Source organism: Chenopodium album, chromosome 17, assembly GCF_948465745.1.
Source record: "Chenopodium album chromosome 17, dcCheAlbu1.1, whole genome shotgun sequence".
NCBI lineage: Eukaryota > Viridiplantae > Streptophyta > Magnoliopsida > Caryophyllales > Amaranthaceae > Chenopodium > Chenopodium album.
This window is the reverse complement of record NC_137850.1, coordinates 44,684,328-44,704,798: the sequence shown is the minus strand read 5'-3', so window position 1 is coordinate 44,704,798 and position 20,471 is coordinate 44,684,328. Positions and strand designations below refer to the sequence as shown.

Here is a 20,471-nt window from a genome sequence, read left to right as displayed (position 1 = left end):
CCTTATCCACCAAAAGTCACAAAACATAAGGAGTCATAGTCTCATTGAGTCATTGTGTCCTCTGAAGTCATTTTTACGATGTTCAAACTTTTCAAAGTAATATCAAAGAAAAAATATAAGATAAATAATTGGGGGTGATAGTATATTAGTCATATACAAAGCAACAGGCAAACATTGAGGGGGATAGCGGGGGATATAACTCGCAATCGCCTCCAGGTTAGAGACTCTTCGACTCTTAATATTACAGCAAGGCAACGAACAGTTTACAGACAACTCACTTCTATTATCTCTGACCAGAAGAATTGACGTGCTCAAAAAAGGAACTGCAGATGCAACATAAGGAGAAGGAATCAGTAACTCCAAATTGTGCTGCAAAGAAGTTATAAGAAAAATAAAATGAAGGTAAATGCATACCATCTTCTTCTTCTTTTTCTTCTTTTCGAGGAATGCTAACAGCTCTCCCTGTCTTTGCATTGATTCCTCAAGAAGCTGCAACAGGTCATTTCGTCACAATTTGATTTTTCATATAAACAACCTCTCCAAAATCTATGCATTAGTTTATCAATCTTTTGATACTAGTCAGAAACAGTTTATTTTCCTGATTAATTAGGTGACTAATTCTAGAAATATGTCATAAGTAGCATGATGATTAACTCTTGTTTGGCTTGAATAAAGGACAATTTCGATATGTTGCTGTTGTTAGATGCCTTTATGTTAGGAAAGTAGCAGGCCTCATGATGTGAGGTTGCTAGATAATTTATACGGGAATACATTTTTGTTCTTAGCCTAGGATATATTTCAGAAACAACTGCAGGTGATTTTTTGTCAGAATTTCAGTCTTAAGCTCAGAAAACTATCTAGGATTTATGTCAATAAACTTAATGATTCAGATGTACTATTATGTAATGTAAAGTTACCAAACAAAATAATATAATACCTTCTTTGTTGCGGAAAGTTCCTGCTCAAGGACTTCTACACGGCTCATTGCATTGTTGAGCATTTCCTCTTTTTCGGGAGGCATGATTGCTGGTTTCGCAGCAAGGGAAATCACCTTCCCTTCCAATTCACCCATGCGCTTCATCATTGCAAAATACTCAATCTCAGAGATTGCATGTCCAGGCAATTTATGTGAGTCCTTCACAGCAGTCTCATCACAGTAAGTATATAAGGTCGCATCAGTAAGCTTCTTGGGCATGTTTCGAGTCAATCTGATCATCGTTACAATGCCCATCATCACAGACATGAGACCAGTGACTAGATGGTTGCTGAATTTCTGATTAGAACCCTCAAAACTGTTCTTTGATGATAAACAACCTGCAGTTTCAGGAAGTAAATATCAGTAACAGAATTCAAACCTTTAACTCTCCTATAAATAAACATGCTTCAGTTACTAATTTACTACAAGTATTACAGAAAACATCTGTTAGGCAGAATGAAGCAACAACAACAAAATAAAAAATTAAAAAAAAAAATCAATACACCCTAGTGAAGTAAATCCATAATCTGCAAAACGGAAACTACATAAATTCTATTATGTAAGTAGACTTGTATACTTATTTTACTACTTAGATATGCATATAGATTACTCCATTTGTAGGTCTTGGGACATATAGTAGTCATAAGTCCTGTACACATTTTAGTTCAACTAGTTAATATTTGAGAAAAGGAAAGGCATAAATTCTTTTCGCCCCTGGTTTAAATCCTTTCCCTTTGGGTGCAAGTCCATTAATAAAAGTAGACACATTTGGCAGAATTTCATGTTAAAAGAGGGCAGAGATGCCGATACCTTTGGTCATGGCCAGCTTGTTCATGTTGAGATCAACAGGTTTGCTCCACGATTTTTCCATGTCCTTGTCTACCATTGGGATGAAGTTGTCATATGGGAAGGGACTAGGTGCATCTTTGCACATAGGTTCCTGGAAAGGATAGACACAAAAACTAATTTAGGATACCAGAAACAAAGTTTTCACCTTTCTAAATGTTGTAAACTACATAGTTTTTGATTTTCTATTACGCCTTCATTTAAACTAAATGACTGGAAATAACAACTACTATAAAGGGTCACTCTGCCAATATTCTTAATTATTAGAGGTTGAGACAATGTGCATCTGATAACTAGTACGAGGGAGTGAATTTGAAAGTATGATCCTGTTCAACATTGTCTAAAGAGTGGTAATGTATAGAAGAATTAACTTAAAAAAGTAGTTATAATTTCCTATACATTGAACTATTGAGTGTATGTAACGATATTCCTAAAAAGATTCATTATCAGTCATCACTGCACTGCAGAATTTCTGCATATTATCTCTTTGCTGCTGTTAGCTATTTACAATGCTATGAAATTTGTAATTCTGTATTGCAATGAATGACTTGTTAACACTTACTTTGGGTGCATAATACTGAAAATCATCAGAATCGCATGAGTTACATCCCTTCACATTATGAAAAAAAAAAAAAAATGAAGTTAGTAAATATGCAGTACATGACTACATACCCCTACAAGACATTTTCAGTTTGGAGATAAGTACATTCCCCAGAAGTCAGAAGACTACCTTTGGTTTTGCCATCTCATCTTCACCAATGGTTTTCTCGTCTATTACTGGAAAGGGACCCCTTACGTTGCATTTGGCCTCACCATTACGAACCATCTACAGAAGCGGGAACAATAGGAAAGATAATGTAAGTGCAATTGGAAGAAATGATGTACTAGGTAGAAAAGAGATTTTTCTGCTAAAATCAAACCTTCATTATCTCAGGATCGTTCCATGGCCCTTTATCAGATTTCAAGCAGCCACCTTTTTCTGCACAGGTGCAGGTACCGCCCAAAAATTCTGGCAGTTCACTGTAATCATAGAAAATTAGGCTTCGTTAGTATATAGATGATGCAACTCCAACTATATACAGAGTAGTTCAAGCCATCTCTCGTCCTATCAAACAGTCACTTTCTGGATTTTGTAAACTTATTTCACTCTAACTAATGTTAGAGAAGTAAAATTTCAGAGTTTGACAGTTGCAGTATTTATTGTTAAATACTTAGTAACAACTCCTATAAATATGACCTATTATGCTTTTTTGTAGGAACGGAGGAAGTATAAACCAATACAGTAATAGATAAGAGTAGTAACCTGGCATCAATAATCTCAAGCAGTTTGCTTTGGTACTTGTTGCCCAGGACCTTTGGACAAATAAATTAATATTAGGCCTAAAATCCTCAATCAAAAATCACAGTACAGTAGAACAGGAAGAAATATTTAAGATATTTATTGAGTACTTACATGAATCTTCTGGGTGGTCTTGGGATCAAGAAACGACTTAACGGTGCTCCACAACAGCCTGAAACCAGATCCTGCATTGATGATGTACATCCTGCACAAGGTCTGAGCAAAGCGAAACAAATGTCAAATTTTCTTGTTTCTCAGTTTGGCAACCAATCATACCATAAGCAAACTAGTAAAACTTGTGTATGGAAGCTAGAAAATTTTGTACCTCAGGGTAGTTGTCACCATCTATCTTTTGTAGGGTCTGGATAAGTTCCCTTGCCGCCTTGTTGAAGTTCTTAAGCCCCTGCACGTCACACACACTAAAGATTAATTTTCGGTCCTGGTGTTAATGCTTTGCTCCCTCTGGCTAGTTATATAATTTCTTTTAATTTTAACTTGGGTTTTAATGGAAATAGCACTTCAACTATAGATTTATGTTATGGTACAGTTCATCTTATGCATACATACCACTCCTTGAACATCCAGAATAGTGGTACTCTGATCAATGTGTTTCTTTGCAGCGATTGAACAAGCTGGGAACTTATCAATAAAGGTCCTCTCAAACTCTTGGACGTGATATTTAAGATATCGGTCCATGGAGGTGACTTGCATCAACTTGTTAGGATCAACCTGACCCAACTTTTCAATGTAAACTGGCCGGCCTTCCTTGTCAACTCCATGGTGTCCTTGAGGATAGTATTGCTTGACTTCTTCAACTTCCTTGAACTCAAAATCCTATACAGGAAAAATGAAAGGTATGGCAAGCCAGTTAGAAAACATCACTACACGTCTACACCACTTGAGACTAAATGAGTGCTAAACATGTCAAAAACTGACCCAATCTTAGCCCAACCGAAGAGAACTTGTCTAAAACAGATAAAATCTTGAAGCTAGGTAAAAAAATTCTCTTCAAACCCATTAAAAATAGGCATAAGATTGCATCTAACCTGAGAACCTGACCTGAACAAAATCCAATCAAATTTGAAGAATGAAATTCACAAAGGCTTATTAAAAGTAAAAATTCTAATCAAAACATTAGACCGATCAATCTAAAGATTCTAAACTGGATGACCTAACTGATCTGTTTGATTCAACTGACAGAAACATATTGTATATTATAAGAACAACATTCCTCAGAATATACAGTATATACCTCCATGATTGTGTCAGCACCAAAATCCTTTCTCCATTGGATCATGTCAGACCACATTTGCTTTGACTTCTCAATATCAAACTTCCTGGCCTTCAAGAATCTGTCAAATTATACATAATTTGTTATTAACTATTTAAACCAAGAAAAATTCAAACTAATTTCAGACAAATTGAAATAAATGTCTAGGAACAATTTTGAAATCAAGTTAATATAAAGATGGAAAATGTTACCTAAGCAGCATGTGATAATCATCATGCTTTGTAGGAAGCAATTCTTCCAAACTAAGGGCCTGACGAAATGCATCTACTGCCTTCATTTCCTCTACATCATGTTCATCTTCGAAAGCAAAAGACATGACTCTGCTGTTCCTTCTACCTTTCTTTGTCAGCGAGTTTCTGAACATGCTTGAGACATTAAAAGCCGCCTTCTTGAAGGAACCAAGCTTCGTTCTCTTCTCATCATCATAGAAATCAATGTCAGGTTTCTCAAGTCCTGAGAAAAGCAACCAAAATATCCAAATAAGATCAACATAATACCATATCAGTCAAAAGGCCTACATTTTCATCAGAAGCATAAATTGTCAGAATAAAGCACCTTGAGAACAAGAGCGGAAAACAAACACTTACCCGGTTTTAGGGACTGCGCAACAGATCCAGACATTGTTTCGGTCATGGTCATTGCCTCTACACTCATAAAACGCGTAAAAAAACTCTGCAAAGAATAGACAATCATACACTCATATCACATTGTGGTACAAATATATACAAGTACCATATAAGATTGATTTTCCAGTTATTTTGTTCCATTTATATGAGATGTTTGTGAAAGATCATGTAGGATATCAATACACATAATAGCGCGAATCATTTGAAATATTTTCAAGATACATTTGTTCATGACATTTGATTACTCTGACCTCAAGTATACCTTTATAAAATCACAAAGCGAAATCACCATTAAGATCAACAGCTCTCAGATATAGTATCATAAGTTATTACCCCAAAATATAACTTATGGTAAGTTTTTATATTGGATCAAACACGTTCAATAATAGAGGTCAATTATTTACTCTACATAATCATGGAAAAATATAAAAAGGGTTTATCAAAAAAATCAACACAATAGTAATGTTATTCATCAAACAAGTTTAACCAACTTGACATTGACATTCAATGTTGGTATTAAATTTCGTCTACATCACTACTCTACTCCACGTGACTCTTTATTACATTCATTCAATCTCGTCTACATCAATGCCATATCCATACACGTACCCAAAAAAAAACAAAAAAAACAAAAACCCTTAGGAGTTTTTAACATTGAAGAAAAACAAAATCATTATCAGCTCAATATCACCCCAAAAAAAATCTACAAAATCATAAGCTAATAACAAGAAATATACCAACTTAATGCAGAATTAATTCAAATTTGAGCAACAATGAATGCAAAAAATTGTTGCTTTTGTTTTTGTTAATTTTTTTTTTTTAATTTTGAAATAGATAATTATGTAATTAGGATAAGAAGAAAAACTAATTACCTGGAAACAAAATATGTTTAGGAGCAAAAAAATGAAGGGAGGAGAGAGAATTTGGAGGGAGTTATAGAATTGCTAGGCTCTTCACAACGGCTAGGAGACAACTCTCATTGTAAGACAGCATAATCACTTTTTTTTTAATAAAAATAATTTTTGATATTGTATTTGATACAGATGTTTTATAACACCATTGACATAGTCTTAGATTTTTGTAAATTCTTTTGTCATTAAAGAGATAGGAAAAATATAAAGGCCTAAATATAAATTAAATTAATATAGAATAAAAGAGATAGGCGGCTAAGTGAGAAATGCAAGGCACTCCGTCCATATTAATGATCATTTTCAATGTTAACAGATGGGAAAACTAGTATTGATGATTTCGAGTATGTACGTATTTTGTACGTATAATTTCCCTCGAAGTATTTATACTTTGGCCGAACTTGATTTGCAATAAGTTTCTTTGAGCTGACCTTATACGTACGGTTTAATAGTTTTCGATTTTGAATAAACCAAAGTTAATACTTTTGATGTTAATGATCATCTTTGTCAATTGTCTTTTTAAGAAGTTTCTTTGCCTTCTCCACGTTAAAATGCCCGCAATCTTACCAACCGTGGCCAACTACCTACGTAGGTGCTACCATTCTCTTTTATCCTTTATGATTTTGCAATATGAAAATCATGGAGTATTATTCCTTCAAACATAAATAATCTTGAGCATAAGGTAATGGGCATGGACCGCATGGTATTAGATTCTAAAGTAAGGATGCAAAATTATATGGAGTACCGATCTATGTAAAAGTATCATTTATAAACATTGGCATGATAAATATGCGAGTTTAAAAGATCGCCAAAATATACTCCATATTTGTTTTTTGTATTTCAGTTCCTATTTAGTTTACACCCCTACCGTAGATACCAACATACTTTGTATTTGAAAAGCATTATCATCTTATATTTATTGATATTAATGCTCAAAATTGAGTGTCGAAAATCATGTAAAATGTAAGTGAGTAAAACTTAGAAAACAGATCAAGTAATTTTTTTAAAATTGTAAAAACAAAAGTTGACATTATTATCCGATGAAAAGTCAAAAACTTTGATAAGTACTCCGTAAATTTATTCCAAACAAAAATTCCACCAAATATACATATATCCATAAATTATCAATGTTGGTAATTTCAAATTTTCACTTCCAAAACTCTAATTGATTCTTTCTCAATTTGACTAAAAGAGTGGGCAATTAATTCGCGACAAGAAATCCAGGGTACCGACAGCATGGAAGAGCCGAATTGAGGCCAACATGTAATGTTTGTAACACAAAATATTCAAATATATAATTAGTCATTTATTATAAGGTAGTTTGATGATGAAATATGGAAGAATAGTTCCAAATTTCCAATTATATTTGAGGTCCTCCACTAAGTATTGGGTCAGCCTCGTTACATTTAATCATAAACTATACTGATTATGGCCTGCCTAAGTCAAACAAAGGAAATGCATGTTATAAGTAAGATCTTTACTTCTACTCCGTAGTATTCATTAAATCATAAAGAGTTGATGCCTACTCGGCTAATTCAGCCTATTGCTCGGCCTATATCTATTTCGAATCAGTTGTTATATTATCTCAATCTCTTATAAATATAAAGTAATAATTTTACTCAATTCTCTAAAAAAAAAAAAAAAAAAAAAAAAAATCTTTCGTTGCTTTAATATAATTTTAAAAGCAAGGTCAAATTTTCTATATATATACTTCCACTGTTTAATATTAGTTAATACATTTGTGATTGGTATAAAAAAGAAATTATAGTGATGTAGGATCATATTAAAACTTTCTCAATGTCTATATATATATATATTTTATTACACATCACTTTTTAAATGTTTTTTTCTTATTAATAACTAATTGTTTTTTTTTGGTGTTTAGAGAGCTACAAGGGCATGGTGAGAATCGATCTTAGGATACCCTGAAATCGGGAGGGAAGCTCTAACCACTTGAACTACCTCTCACTCTATTAATAACTAATTGTAATAATAATGTTTGCAAATTAAACATGTGTCAATCAGTCAATGATAAACATGCTTAAAGAAATGTGTCAACTAATATAAAAACGGAGGAAGTAATATTGATGATATACAAGTACTCCTCCGTTTCATATAATTATAATTTCCGTGAAGGATTACCTCTATTTATATATCAAGCTTTTAATTAAGTAGTTTAGAAAACTACTCATTGCCTCCAACCTGCCCACCTACCCTCCTTTTGTTTAAGATATTCAAGTAAATATGTCCTCATAATGTAAAGCAAGAAAAACTGCATTTAATATTTTTTTGAATAGAAGAAGAATTACATAATTGTCTGCAAATAACTGGCACAATCTTAGTGTTATTAATATTAATATAATCATAAAGATATTAGCTAAAGATTGTCATATAAATCAATTATTGGTGTATATGGTGGGTGAGTGACTTTGAGAGTAATTAAGAACTAATAAGAAGCTTACACGTCATATATCATTATATTTTTAATATCATTTTGGACTTTTAGGTCAATGATCACAGCTTAAATATTCAAGTACTCCTGAGTAATATTAGCACACACACAAATATATATTAGGGTATTTAGCAATATTGGAACAAGTATATTATTAATCAAGGATTTAAAGTGCTTTATTTAGTAGTCATTGCTAGTTAAACCTAATTTGTTACATACCAATAAAAGTACCCAAGTCTACATAATAGAAGGCCTACTATTGTTGTCTTGCACAAGAAAGTGCTCTCTCTAACAACTATTCGTAGAAGATTTTGATAAAACATACACGACTCATTATGTATAAATCTTAAGAATTTCCTCCCTAGTAGGTTTAAATTATTTTGATAAAACATTATTTTGCTATTACATGCTTAACACGCGTTGTTATGTGTTGCATGACAACATGATGCTCAAGAGTATGATATAATCTAAGAGTACGATAATATTGTACTACACATTATAAAGTGTTCAAATGGAAGTGTGTTATATATGATTCAATGTTTCTTATTTTATGTCAACATTCAATAAGTTAGAAATGCGATTTATATCTGATTCAATCATGCAATCTCAAGGCCTCATTTATCTATTGAAAACCAAAACACAAAATTAATTAATAACTATATATATTATGTGATTAGTAATTTTTTTTTAAAAAAAGTCATGCAATTATTCTTAATTATCTCATGATCATTGTGAAATAAAGAGAGTAATTGTTATCCTATGTAATGACATGGGATCCAAATATTATTTCGTATACCGTACTACAGTAGTTTATACTTCGTACTTCATAATAGATCATTTCTTTGTTGTTAATTTTGCGATTTTATTTGAGCGGGGCTTCCTTAGTTAGGATCTTAGGAAATGGGCGTTGGTGTTGGACTATTGGTTGGGCCATCCTACTCCTAACTCCTAACAGTTCTAAGGCCCATCAAATGCAGACAACTTCATTCATATGTTGGCTAGTGTGTACTCAGTACAGTCAGTAGTGTTCATTCCCTTGAAAAAAAAAAAAAAACACTTAAAACAACACAAATCAAATAGCGCTATCAAATTGAGTCTACAGTCAATAATAATTAGGGTCCAATTGGATTGATTGGTATGAAGGTTTATATGAGATCACTATGCCACTCTTCACTTCATAATTGGAGTGTTCAACACATTTATCGAGAGACAAATCGAGCAACAGATTGGATTGCTAATATAGGTCATTTAGTGTTTGATAATATGCATATTGATGTTTCTAATAGCTCTACCTTATTCCCTATTCTTTCCTCTGATGCATTAGGATTTCCCCTCATGAGAAGGATTTTTTAATATTATTTTCCTTACCTTTATTTTTTTTAAAAAAAAAAAAAAAAACAAACAAACTATGCCAACGCGAATTGCACGCATGCATAGTAAATTTATTTCATTTTCTAGTCACTTCAATATGTGTCAGGTTGTGGTCATATCGAATAAATTTTTACTAGCTCCTAGGTTTCGTAATTAGGGTCTAATTGACTAATTGGGTTGAGTCTTTTAGTATGAAGGTTAATATGGGATCACTATGACAATGCGGATTTAATGCATAATCGGTAAAATTCATTTCGGATCACTTCAGTATGTGTCGGGTTATGATCAAATCGGATTAGTTTTTGCCAGCTAGCATACAAGTTTTCGAACCCGCTCATACGAGTAGTAAGTAGATCGTTGACCACTACAAAGAAGTGACCTATTGCCCTACACTATCACTTCCTTTCTCTCTCCTACTGTTACTCTTCCTCTCTGTGAACAACCATGGCGGCCACCCACCTTCTCTCTCAATCCACAACCCTCAATCAAACCCCTAACCTCTCTTCTAAACCCGAAACCCCTTTTCTTTCAAACCGCCTTATCACCTTCAACAAACCCTTTTCCCCAAAACCCTCAATCACCTTCAACAAACCTCTCTTAACCCCAAAACCCTTAACTCTCAAAGCAGCTGCTACCCAAAACGCTGCAACATTAGAGCCCCAAACTAGCGATTTCAAGCATTGTTTCTCAAAAAAAGAAGATGGGTATTTGTATTGTGAAGGGCAAAAGGTGCAAGATGTTATGGAAAGTGTTGAAAAGAGGCCATTTTATTTGTATAGTAAACCCCAAATTACTAGAAATGTTGTGGCTTATAAAAATGCTCTTGAAGGGTTGAGATCAATTATTGGTTATGCTATAAAGGCTAATAATAATGTCAAGATTTTGGAACATTTGAGGGAATTGGGTTGTGGGGCTGTTCTTGTTAGTGGTAATGAGCTCAGGCTTGCTTTGGCTACTGGTTTTGATCCCACTAAGTAAGATTACATCTCTTTCTCTCTCAATTTGGGTAATTTGGTGTAGTTTATGATTGTATTTTGCTGTTTATGTGCTTGAAAATAGATGGTTTTAATGTAACTTGCTTGTTGTGAAATGCTGTATTTGTGGCCTTTATGTATGAATCAGTGTTACCTAATTTGCGGTAGGATTTGGTACTCCAAACGGGTATGGAAATGCAACTTGCTACCTAATTGAAGTTGTTCAATGTTTGTGTGTGTGTGTTGAAGAGAGGGTGATGATAGTTTATTGTTCAATGCTTGGAAAATGCTCATTGATCATGGTATTGATATGGAGCTAGTTAATGGTCTCTTATGAATCATTACTTTGTTTCTTTGCATTTAATAATGTTACAATTTTATTATACTCTGTAGTTGACAACTATAAGTTGAAGCATTGGGGGTATTGGTTTGTTTGTAGCTTGTGTGAACCCTTAATTGATTAGACTCTGAAATAATGTAGCTTGTCCACTAAGATGATGTCTTGATGGTAGGTGTATCTTCAATGGAAATGGGAAGACATTGGAGGATTTAGTCCTTGCTGCTGAGAGCGGTGTATTCGTGAACATTGACAGTGAGTTTGACTTGGACAACATCATTTCAGCTGCTAAAATTACAGGGAAAAGGGTGAATGTATTGCTTCGAATTAACCCTGATGTTGATCCTCAGGTATGTCTGTTAAGATGTCATCTTATTTATTCATATATTATTTTTCCTTTTTAACACTACTATACTTTTGGTTGTTTGAGATAAATCTATTGTCTTCAATTGGTATGGCATGTGTAGTGAAATGTCAAATGTTATGGAAGCTTGGAACCTTGGCTTGTTAAAGAATTTTTTGAGGCATGTTTGCTACAGTATATAGTCCCTTTTTTTGGGGCCTAGGAATCTGATATATCTCTGTGATTCAATTGCATTGTCTAAGCTGAACAGTCTGTAGCTCATTCTGTGGTATCGTTGCTTTAACCTTTTTCATGCCCATGGGAGACCAGAGTCCTGTGTTGAGTATTCCATATTTCCGTTGTAGAAAAGGAGAACTGATATAAAGTTGTGGCAGAGCTCTGGGAGAGTCAGAGTTTAGCAATATTCATCAATTTGTTTTCCTTGACATTACTTCTTTGTCTCCTAATGTTATTCTTCAATTTGTTTTCCTTGACATTATTCCTTTGTCCAATTTGTCTTTTTTTGTGTCAGGTAAGGAAAGGTTACCAAATAAGATTCGGGGTAAACTCAATTGACAAACCAAATATGAAATTTGGGCAATCTTTAAGGGACGGAAGGGTTATTCTTTTTAGTCAAACTCAAAATCATTTATCATCTTTCACAAGCGAACATGGCCTTGGGTCCCTACTCCCTAGTGCAATGCTTTGACTATAATTGGTTTAAAATTTTGAATTGCACCCACACCTTCATTTTAGTTTTCAAATTATGAAATTTTAAATGTCTGAAAGTGCTTGTTGAATCCTGTCAATATGCAAATATACATGATTTTCATCATTGAAAGTAATAGGTGAGTGTATGTAAGGGAGAGAAACCGGGAGGCCTAAATTGCCATTTATGAACAATGATAGGTGTAGTTGCATTTACATTCATTTAGGCAAGATAAATTCTTTCATGCCTTTTTTCTTGTGTTTCCATATGGCTTACCTATTGGTCGTTACTTTTAGGTCCATCCTTATGTTGCCACAGGGAACAAGAACTCCAAATTCGGTATTAGAAATGAGAAATTACAATGGTTTTTGGATGCTGTGAAAGCTCATCCTAATGAGCTAAAGCTAGTTGGAGCTCATTGCCATCTTGGATCAACAATCACCAAGGTATTAAAGGTCTTTTTTTTCTTAAGTGTTTTGAGTACTTTCAGTTTATTGATTCTGAGATGCCCATATAAACTGTCTAATCTTCGGGACTACTTTGTTGGTGTCTGTTTATTTTGCTTTGTAATTCATAATTCATAGCCTCTCAATAGTTAAAAAATATTTTTGTACCCATGTACAGGTGGATATATTCAGGGATGCTGCTGTCCTTATGGTAGACTATATAGACCAAATTCGTGACCAAGGTTTCGAGATTAGTTACTTGAACATCGGAGGTGGTCTGGGAATAGATTACTATCATGCTGGTGCTGTTCTTCCTACACCTAGAGATCTTATTAACACAGTAAGGCCATAGCAGATCTGTACATGCAGATCTAAATTACTCTAAGTCATATAATTAGGCTGAATTGATGTTGATGATAAAATTGGTTATGACCATTTATGCTTGTTGCAGGTGCGTGAATTGGTCCTCTCACGAGATCTCAACCTTATCATTGAACCAGGAAGATCACTTATTGCAAATACCTGTTGCCTAGTTAATCGTGTCACTGGTGTCAAAACTAATGGTACAAAGAATTTTATTGTGATTGATGGGAGCATGGCAGAACTTATCCGTCCGAGTCTTTATGATGCTTACCAAGTAAGTAGATTTCCTGGCAGTTGTATTCAATTTAACCACAAGGCTAGTACTGCGCTAAATTGTAGTACTGTAATTTACATGGGTCCAGCAACTGTCGAAACAGCTTTCTAACTACTGTAAATAATATCTGCAGCATATAGAGCTAGTTTCTCCAGCTCCATCAGATGTAGAGTTATTAACCTTTGATGTGGTTGGCCCAGTCTGTGAGTCAGCTGATTTCTTGGGCAAGGAGCGCAAACTTCCTACTCCACAAAGTGTAATGATAATGCCTTTTTCTCCTATTCGATCCCTTTGGTTTAAGTTGTTAAGAATAAATTTCATGTAATCATGTTTTAATACTTGGGTTTTGGTTTGCAGGGAGCTGGATTAGTAGTTCATGATGCAGGTGCCTATTGCATGAGCATGGCCTCCACCTACAATCTCAAGATGCGCCCACCAGAATACTGGGTACTGGGTCTTATCCCTTAATTATGGGAAAATATCTGTTTCCGCATCTTGCTCCCTGATTATCCATTTCTTAACTTAAATGAGGATTGTCACTGTGTCTTGATTATGAACTTAGGTCTTTTTTTTTTTGACAAAATTACATCATTGGAAGCCAGTTTTAATTCTTATTTTTCCTTTGTTTAGTGCCTTAGTAGAAAAATCAGAAAATAAATCTAAAGACTGTTTGTTTCAACCCTTTAAAAAAGAAATGGAATGGAATGGAATGGGATTAGAGGGAGGAATGACTCATATTCAATCCATTCCACTAATCCGATAAAGTTGCTTTGTTCAGCAAAATTGGGGCTCACCATATGGTTTTACTCTTGCACTTGGATCTTCCTCCTTGTACTTCCTTTCTTTCTCTTCTTTGTGCTATATCAGGCTCTTCCATGGTTTTATACTTGGTGCTTGTGACCTTTATTATCAACCTAATAATATTATTGACCCCTTTGCAGTCCAAATAGTCAGATAATAGAAAAACTCTGCAACCAAATGCTGGGTTTAGTTACATGGATAATTTTTTTTCCCTTACTTTTCATTTTCTTTCATTTGGATTGTTAAAGGAGTGAAACCAAACAGGAATAAATTTTAGAGATTGAGGGATTGTTTCATTTTATGGACTGAGCAAGTCGTCTATTTTTTGGTGGTGGTGAGGTCGCTTTGTGTTTTTGTTAGTAATGCTTTTGTGAGTGTACTAAATACTATAATCTCTTTGTAGATTGAAGAAGATGGATCAGTTGCCAAAATCCGCCATGGTGAGACATTCGAAGACCACATGAGATACTTTTCTGGTCTCTAATCATTAGTCGGTGAAATGTTGCCATCATCCAACTTGAAGAGGATTGAGTACTTGCCTGTTGTAGGGAAAATGATGTAATCTATTAGATAAGCATTTGCCTGGAGATTGCTGCATGCTTTGTAATGTTCACAGTATATTAGTGTTCTTCTTTCCAGTTTACTGAGAGCACTGATGTACTTCGGCGTAATTGAAATATTTTGCCCTTAATTAGTTAATGCACTGCCACATTTTTTCCCCTCCCGTCCTTCCCTTAGTTCCCTGTTCTCTTCTTCTTGTGTTACTGGAAGGGATTTGCCTGTATATGGTGTTTAGTTGATTAGTTCATCCATAAGTTCACTGCCCCTGATTTTCTTCTCTCATTCTTCATTTTCTCTAATTTATATTAAGACATTTGCAATAATGGCCTTAATGGGTCCCTAATAAAGGTCTGTATGTTGCCTCATTTTTTTAACTTATTGTATCTTATTTTAAAAAAATTAAGTTCAAATAAAAATTTAGACAAAATAAGTTAAAAAAAAAAAAATCAGATAAATAAGTTCTAAAAAAATACAGTAATTTCAGATAAAATAAGTTCTTAAAAAAATAATTTCAGATAAAATAAGTTTAGACAAAGTAAAATATGTAGTAATGTCACACACCTAGTAATTTACTCGTATTTATAACATAAAATTTACTCGAGAGGGTAGGAGAAATTCTTCACACACTCCCAAGTCCCAACAAGGTTAGAACACAGATAGATATAGATGGTTAAGAACACCCACTCATACGTCATACCCAAGGGGAAATTGGTCCTTAAAGATAGCGCAAAATTACAGCTGTCAGTTTCTGACCCGAACCGTTAAACTCGACTGTTTCGAACCGATCCGAAAGGAAACTGAACTGTTAAAAATCCGTTTTTTGAAAATCGAAAACCTGTCTGATTCGATTGTTTCAAACCCATAACTGAACTGAACTGAATAGTTGCAAACCGTTAATGCCTAAACCCATTATCAAATCAAACCGTTATAACTCGAATCCGAGAGCAACCTGAACCAATTACGTCCGAACCCGATAGTAACCCAACGAAATTTAAACCGAAACTGGCTAAACCCGACTAAAATCTGTTATGACCAAACCGCTTATTACCCGTTACCCGTTGTGACCGAACTGTTTACAACCCGGAACTAGTTTTGACCGAACCGCTCACAACCCATTATCCGTAATAATCGAACCGTTATAATCTACTACCCGTTATGACCGAATCGTTTATAACCTGTTATGACCGAATCGTTTATAACCTGTTATGACTGAATCGTTTACAACCCGTAACTCGTTATGACTAAACTGTTTACAACATGTAAATCGTTTTGTCCAAACCTTTTACAACCCGCAACTTGAATTACCAAACAACTTGAATTACATCGAAATTCTTAACCACTCACAACGTCACAAGGCATATGAATCTAAACCCAATCCGAAACTAAACCGTTTACACAAACTTGATACCCCTTACTAATGCCTTATTATATATAGATATGCTTAATGTATTGAATGTAATAGTGTTACTCTTCCCACACCTTTTATTTTATATTTTTACTAAAAAATCAAAGATAGTGTACTTGGATTATTATTTATTAATGTACAGTATAAAGTATCAACTAAAACATTTTTGGGGTTAGAAGGCAATTAAAGTTGCTATGTGAAACAATCTATGTAATGGCCATTAAGAGGTTTTTACTATATACATTTAAATATATTGACAATAACAAGTTTAATAAAATAGACACAAAACTAAGTATTTAAAGAGTACAACAATTTTTCGAAATTAAAATTGCATAGGATAAAGCAATGGATAATACATTAATACCTAAAAAACACTTATATCATAACTAGAAGAAAATCAGATCATTTCATACAAGTATACAACCAAAAGCATCTCTTATGATGCACAAATTAAGTTTAAATTGCAACCATAGAGGAAATAGCTCAATATCAATTATAAAAACCACCAGTAGGGGTAGACAGAAACCAAAGATCAATTAGTTTTTAGTTATACTATTTAGTAATTAGTTAGTCACCATTCAAAATGCTCTATAGTACTTTTGAGCTCAACAACAAAAGGTGAACATAGCCTAAGCCTAAAATATACGGCTTTTTAATAGATACAAAATGTGACCATAATCCCATGTTGAAGTAGCAGCAACGAACAACGAACAACGAATGTGCCCCCTGTACTTGTAAAAAAGTCATATAAATATGAAAAAATAGCAATTAAATATTAATAAGAACTGAAAGCTAGAACATTGTAACAATAAGAAATGAAAAAACAACAAATAAATATTAATAAGAAATTTGGAAAAAAAAAAAAAAAGAAAAAAAAAAGAAGAGAGATAGTAGTATACGAGGATTAAACCACTGCAAAACAAAGTCAATTTCACAATTAACAAAGTCAAATTATAAAGATAGTAGTAAATGAGGATTAAACAACTAGGATAGACATAAGTCATGTAAATCGAGGATTAAACAACCCAAAACAACTAGATCTGTACGTATACTTCATATTTAATTCCAATGTCATCGATTTTCACACTAATATTACTTAAACATTTAGATAGGCCAAAAAAAAATAATTTTTTTATTATACTTTAAAGCCTTAAAAAAAGATCGAAATATACCTTGATTATGTGGAGGAGAAGAGTCGTGAATCGTGATATAGGCAAAATGAGCTGAGAGCTGATGAAATAAACCTTAATTATGTGGAGAAGAAGGTTAATTTTTTTCTTTTACAGAGAGGGTCACTAATTCTAGAGAGAGAGAGGGGTGGAATACTGAATGAATGAATGGAGTTTATGAAGGCGGATGAATTAGGTTAACAAGACCAAGATAAGTGGTCATATATATATGATGGGCCTTATTGTTTCGTCCTATACTAAGGCCCCGTTCTTTAGAGCTGCTCTGCTCTGCTTTGCTCTGCTGAAATCTGCTCTGCTTTGCTCTGCTCTGCTGAAATCTGCTCTGCTCTGCTTCAATCTGCTCTGCTCTGCCCTGCTCTGCTCTTCTTAAAATTAATACTTAATATTGAATTATTATAATAATAATGTATATTTAATAATAATAATAATAATAAATAATTAATACTTAATGATAATAATAATAAATATTTAATAATAATAAATAAATAATATTTAATAATAATAATAAATATTTAATAATAATAATATATAATTAATATTTAATAATAATAATATATAAATAATATTTAATAATAACAATAAATATTTAATAATAATAATATATAATTAATATTTAATAATAATAATATATAAATAATATTTAATAATAATAATAAATATTTAATAATAATAATAATATATAATTAATATTTAATAATAATAATATATAATTAATATTTAATAATAATAATATATAATATTTAATAATAATAATAATATTAAATATTAATATTTAATAATAATAATAATTAATATTTAATAATAATAATATTAATAATAATATAATTAATATTTAATAATAATAATATTAATAATAACATAATTAATATTTGATAATAATAATAATATTAATAATAATAATATAATTAATATTTAATAATATAAATATTATTAATTATAATTAATATTTAATAATAAAATTTAATGATTATAATAGTAGTAGTAGTAGTAGTAGTAGTAGTAGTAGTAGTAGTAGTAGTAGTAGTAGTAGTAATAATAATTGTAGTAATAATAATAATAATAATAATAATAATAGTAATAATAATAATAATAATAATAATAGTAATAATAATAATAATAATAATAATAATAGTAATAATAATATTAGTAATTATAATAATATTAGTAATAATAATAATATTAATATTAATGAAATCTGCTCTGCTCTGCTCGGCTCTGCTTTGCTCTGCTCTGCTCTGCTTCAATCTGCTCTGCTCTGCTGAAATCTGCTCTGCTCTGCTCTGCTTTGCTCTGCTCTGCTCTGCCCAGAAGCTCAAAAGAACAGGGCCTAAGGTAGGATCACTTTAGGAGGGAATTTTCCCTCCATCCAAAACTTTACTACGTACTTACTTTTTTTTCTTTTAAAATCATTAATTTATCAACAAATTTATTTATTGATTTATTTGTGTTATCTAATTACTAATCTATTTAATATTTCTAAAAAAACTAATTTAAAGTCATATTTTAATTTATTTAATAAGGAAATTATAAAAGTAACTAATAAGGAGTTCGTAAATAAAAAATAATAATTAAAGAAAAGTAACTAATAAGGAGATTTTTCTTTCCAAAAAAAAATAGAATATAAGGAGATTATGACTAAATAACTACTATAGCGTATTTATGATCCGACCAATTATAACCTTACTAATTCAAATTCATTAACTGATCAACTTAACATGCATAGTCATTTCTCGATTTTGACCCGATATGATACATATTGTATGACAGTGTGACACAACTCGAGTATGACTTGAGTTAGTTCAGATCAAATGACTAAAAACTACTAGCTTATTATATATATATATATATATATATATATATATATATATATATATATATATATATATATATATATATATATATATATATATATATATATATTTTAAGAAACTAACGTACTATAATTAGTAAATCGCTAATTAAAACAACATATAAATATAACTGGCCTATTACCTATTACTATAAGCCTATAACTTTATAGCGTATTTACGATCCAACCAATTATAACCTTATTGATTCAAATTCATTAACTGAACAACTTAACATGTATAGTCATTTCTCGATTTTGACTTGATATGATACATATTGTATGACAGTGTGACACAACTTGTTTATGACTTGAGTGGGTTCAAATGACTCACTTTTTCTCATTATTAGATCAATCCATTTTATATATTAATGACTCGTATAGTCATAATAGTTAACCCAATGTGTTTGATTGTTTATGACTCGACTTGTTCTAATTTGATACCTATCCATTCAAACTTGTTTAAGTCTCTAGTTGATTTCGATCCGATTTGAATTCATGAATGACCAAATAAACCCAATACTTTATAACTTGACTCGATTATAACATTAGTGAACTTATTTGTTTAATTTACTATAGCACTATTCAATCAACCCAATTTGCTTTGTGACCCCTATTACTTGTGAGTTTATGACTAAACCCCTTCTAACTTGCTACCCAATTAACCTAATGTGTTTATGATTAGACCAATTACAACCTAACCCATTCTTGCCCATTATCCAATTAACCAAACTCGATAATGATAAGAACAGATTTTAAGCCGATATGATTTATGACCCATTTTCAATTTAACCCAAATCGATTATGACTAAAACCAATAATGACCTGGCCCGGTTTTAGCCCAGCTGTTTTGAACTGAAAGTCGTTTTCAAACTGACACAATTCAACCCGAACCGATTATGACCTAAATCGATACTGACACGGCCTGATTTACCTAATCAGTTTTGAGCCGAAACCTGTTTTCAAACTGACATATTTCAACCCAGACCGATTATGAACTGAACCGATAATGACCAAAACCAATTTAACCCGATCTGTTTTCAAACTGAAACCCGTTTTCCAACCAACCCAGTTCAACCCAAACTGATTATGACCCGAATCGATAACAACCCGATCCGATTAAGTCTGGATCTATTTTGAACCGAAACCCGCTATAACTGGCAAAACCTGTTTTCAAACCGACCCAGTTCAATTCAAACTGATTATGACTCGAACCGATTACTACCCGATCCGATTAAGACCCGATCCGAATAGAAACCGCAATAAATATAACCAAACCAAACCGACCCGATAATTTTCAAAACCAATCCGAACCGACTCGTTGTTAATTTTAAACCTTTAAAACCCGACCCATTATAACCCGAAATTGATAAACCCAACCCAAAAGTGAACCGTTTACCTGAATTGACTCGA

The 20,471-nt window shown here is 32.5% G+C and overlaps 2 protein-coding genes and 1 long non-coding RNA gene across 4 annotated transcripts; 1 reads left to right on the top strand and 2 right to left on the bottom strand.

The window, feature by feature from the left end:
* Positions 1-135: 135 nt before the first annotated feature.
* On the bottom strand, positions 136-6,074 carry LOC145589865 (phosphatidylinositol/phosphatidylcholine transfer protein SFH3-like). 2 transcript variants are annotated; one of them, XM_081646557.1, is made up of 15 exons: positions 5,951-6,074; positions 5,040-5,124; positions 4,644-4,905; positions 4,414-4,513; positions 3,729-3,995; positions 3,487-3,564; positions 3,276-3,377; positions 3,126-3,175; positions 2,743-2,842; positions 2,553-2,648; positions 2,385-2,432; positions 1,787-1,916; positions 938-1,314; positions 415-489; positions 136-323 (listed from the first exon to the last, which is right to left on the bottom strand). In XM_081646557.1, exons 2-15 carry the CDS (start codon positions 5,104-5,106, stop codon positions 312-314), a joined length of 1,764 nt encoding a protein of 587 aa, XP_081502683.1. In that variant the 5' UTR covers positions 5,107-5,124; positions 5,951-6,074; the 3' UTR covers positions 136-311. The 2 variants fall into 2 exon arrangements, with proteins under 2 accessions (XP_081502683.1, XP_081502682.1); XM_081646556.1 differs by lacking the exon at positions 5,951-6,074 and adding an exon at positions 5,341-5,482.
* A 4,103-nt stretch (positions 6,075-10,177) lies between these two features.
* Positions 10,178-14,780, top strand: LOC145589863 (diaminopimelate decarboxylase 2, chloroplastic-like). The gene is made up of 8 exons (XM_081646553.1): positions 10,178-10,783; positions 11,296-11,470; positions 12,469-12,618; positions 12,797-12,958; positions 13,070-13,255; positions 13,389-13,511; positions 13,613-13,702; positions 14,460-14,780. The coding sequence occupies exons 1-8, from the start codon at positions 10,254-10,256 to the stop codon at positions 14,538-14,540; spliced, it is 1,497 nt and encodes a 498-aa protein (XP_081502679.1). The 5' UTR covers positions 10,178-10,253; the 3' UTR covers positions 14,541-14,780.
* A 1,763-nt stretch (positions 14,781-16,543) lies between these two features.
* LOC145588149 (uncharacterized) lies at positions 16,544-17,372 on the bottom strand. Its single transcript, XR_014101551.1, has 2 exons — positions 17,195-17,372; positions 16,544-16,748 (listed from the first exon to the last, which is right to left on the bottom strand). It is a non-coding gene; the product is annotated as an uncharacterized LOC145588149 (long non-coding RNA).
* Between the last annotated feature and the right edge of the window lie 3,099 nt (positions 17,373-20,471).

Bases quoted from the DNA above. Each gene is read 5' to 3' on its own strand.
- LOC145589865 (XM_081646556.1), bottom strand. From the start codon at position 5,370: ATGGTGATTTCGCTTTGTGATTTTATAAAG. The intron at 3,996-4,413 runs GTATATACTGTA...TTTCCTGTATAG, and splicing joins GTGCTGACACAATCATGGAG to GATTTTGAGTTCAAGGAAGT. The intron at 2,649-2,742 runs GTTTGATTTTAG...CCGCTTCTGTAG, and splicing joins ACGATCCTGAGATAATGAAG to ATGGTTCGTAATGGTGAGGC.
- LOC145589863 (XM_081646553.1), top strand. From the start codon at position 10,254: ATGGCGGCCACCCACCTTCTCTCTCAATCCACAACCCTCAATCAAACC. The intron at 12,619-12,796 runs GTATTAAAGGTC...ACCCATGTACAG, and splicing joins TTGGATCAACAATCACCAAG to GTGGATATATTCAGGGATGC. The intron at 13,703-14,459 runs GTACTGGGTCTT...ATCTCTTTGTAG, and splicing joins TGCGCCCACCAGAATACTGG to ATTGAAGAAGATGGATCAGT.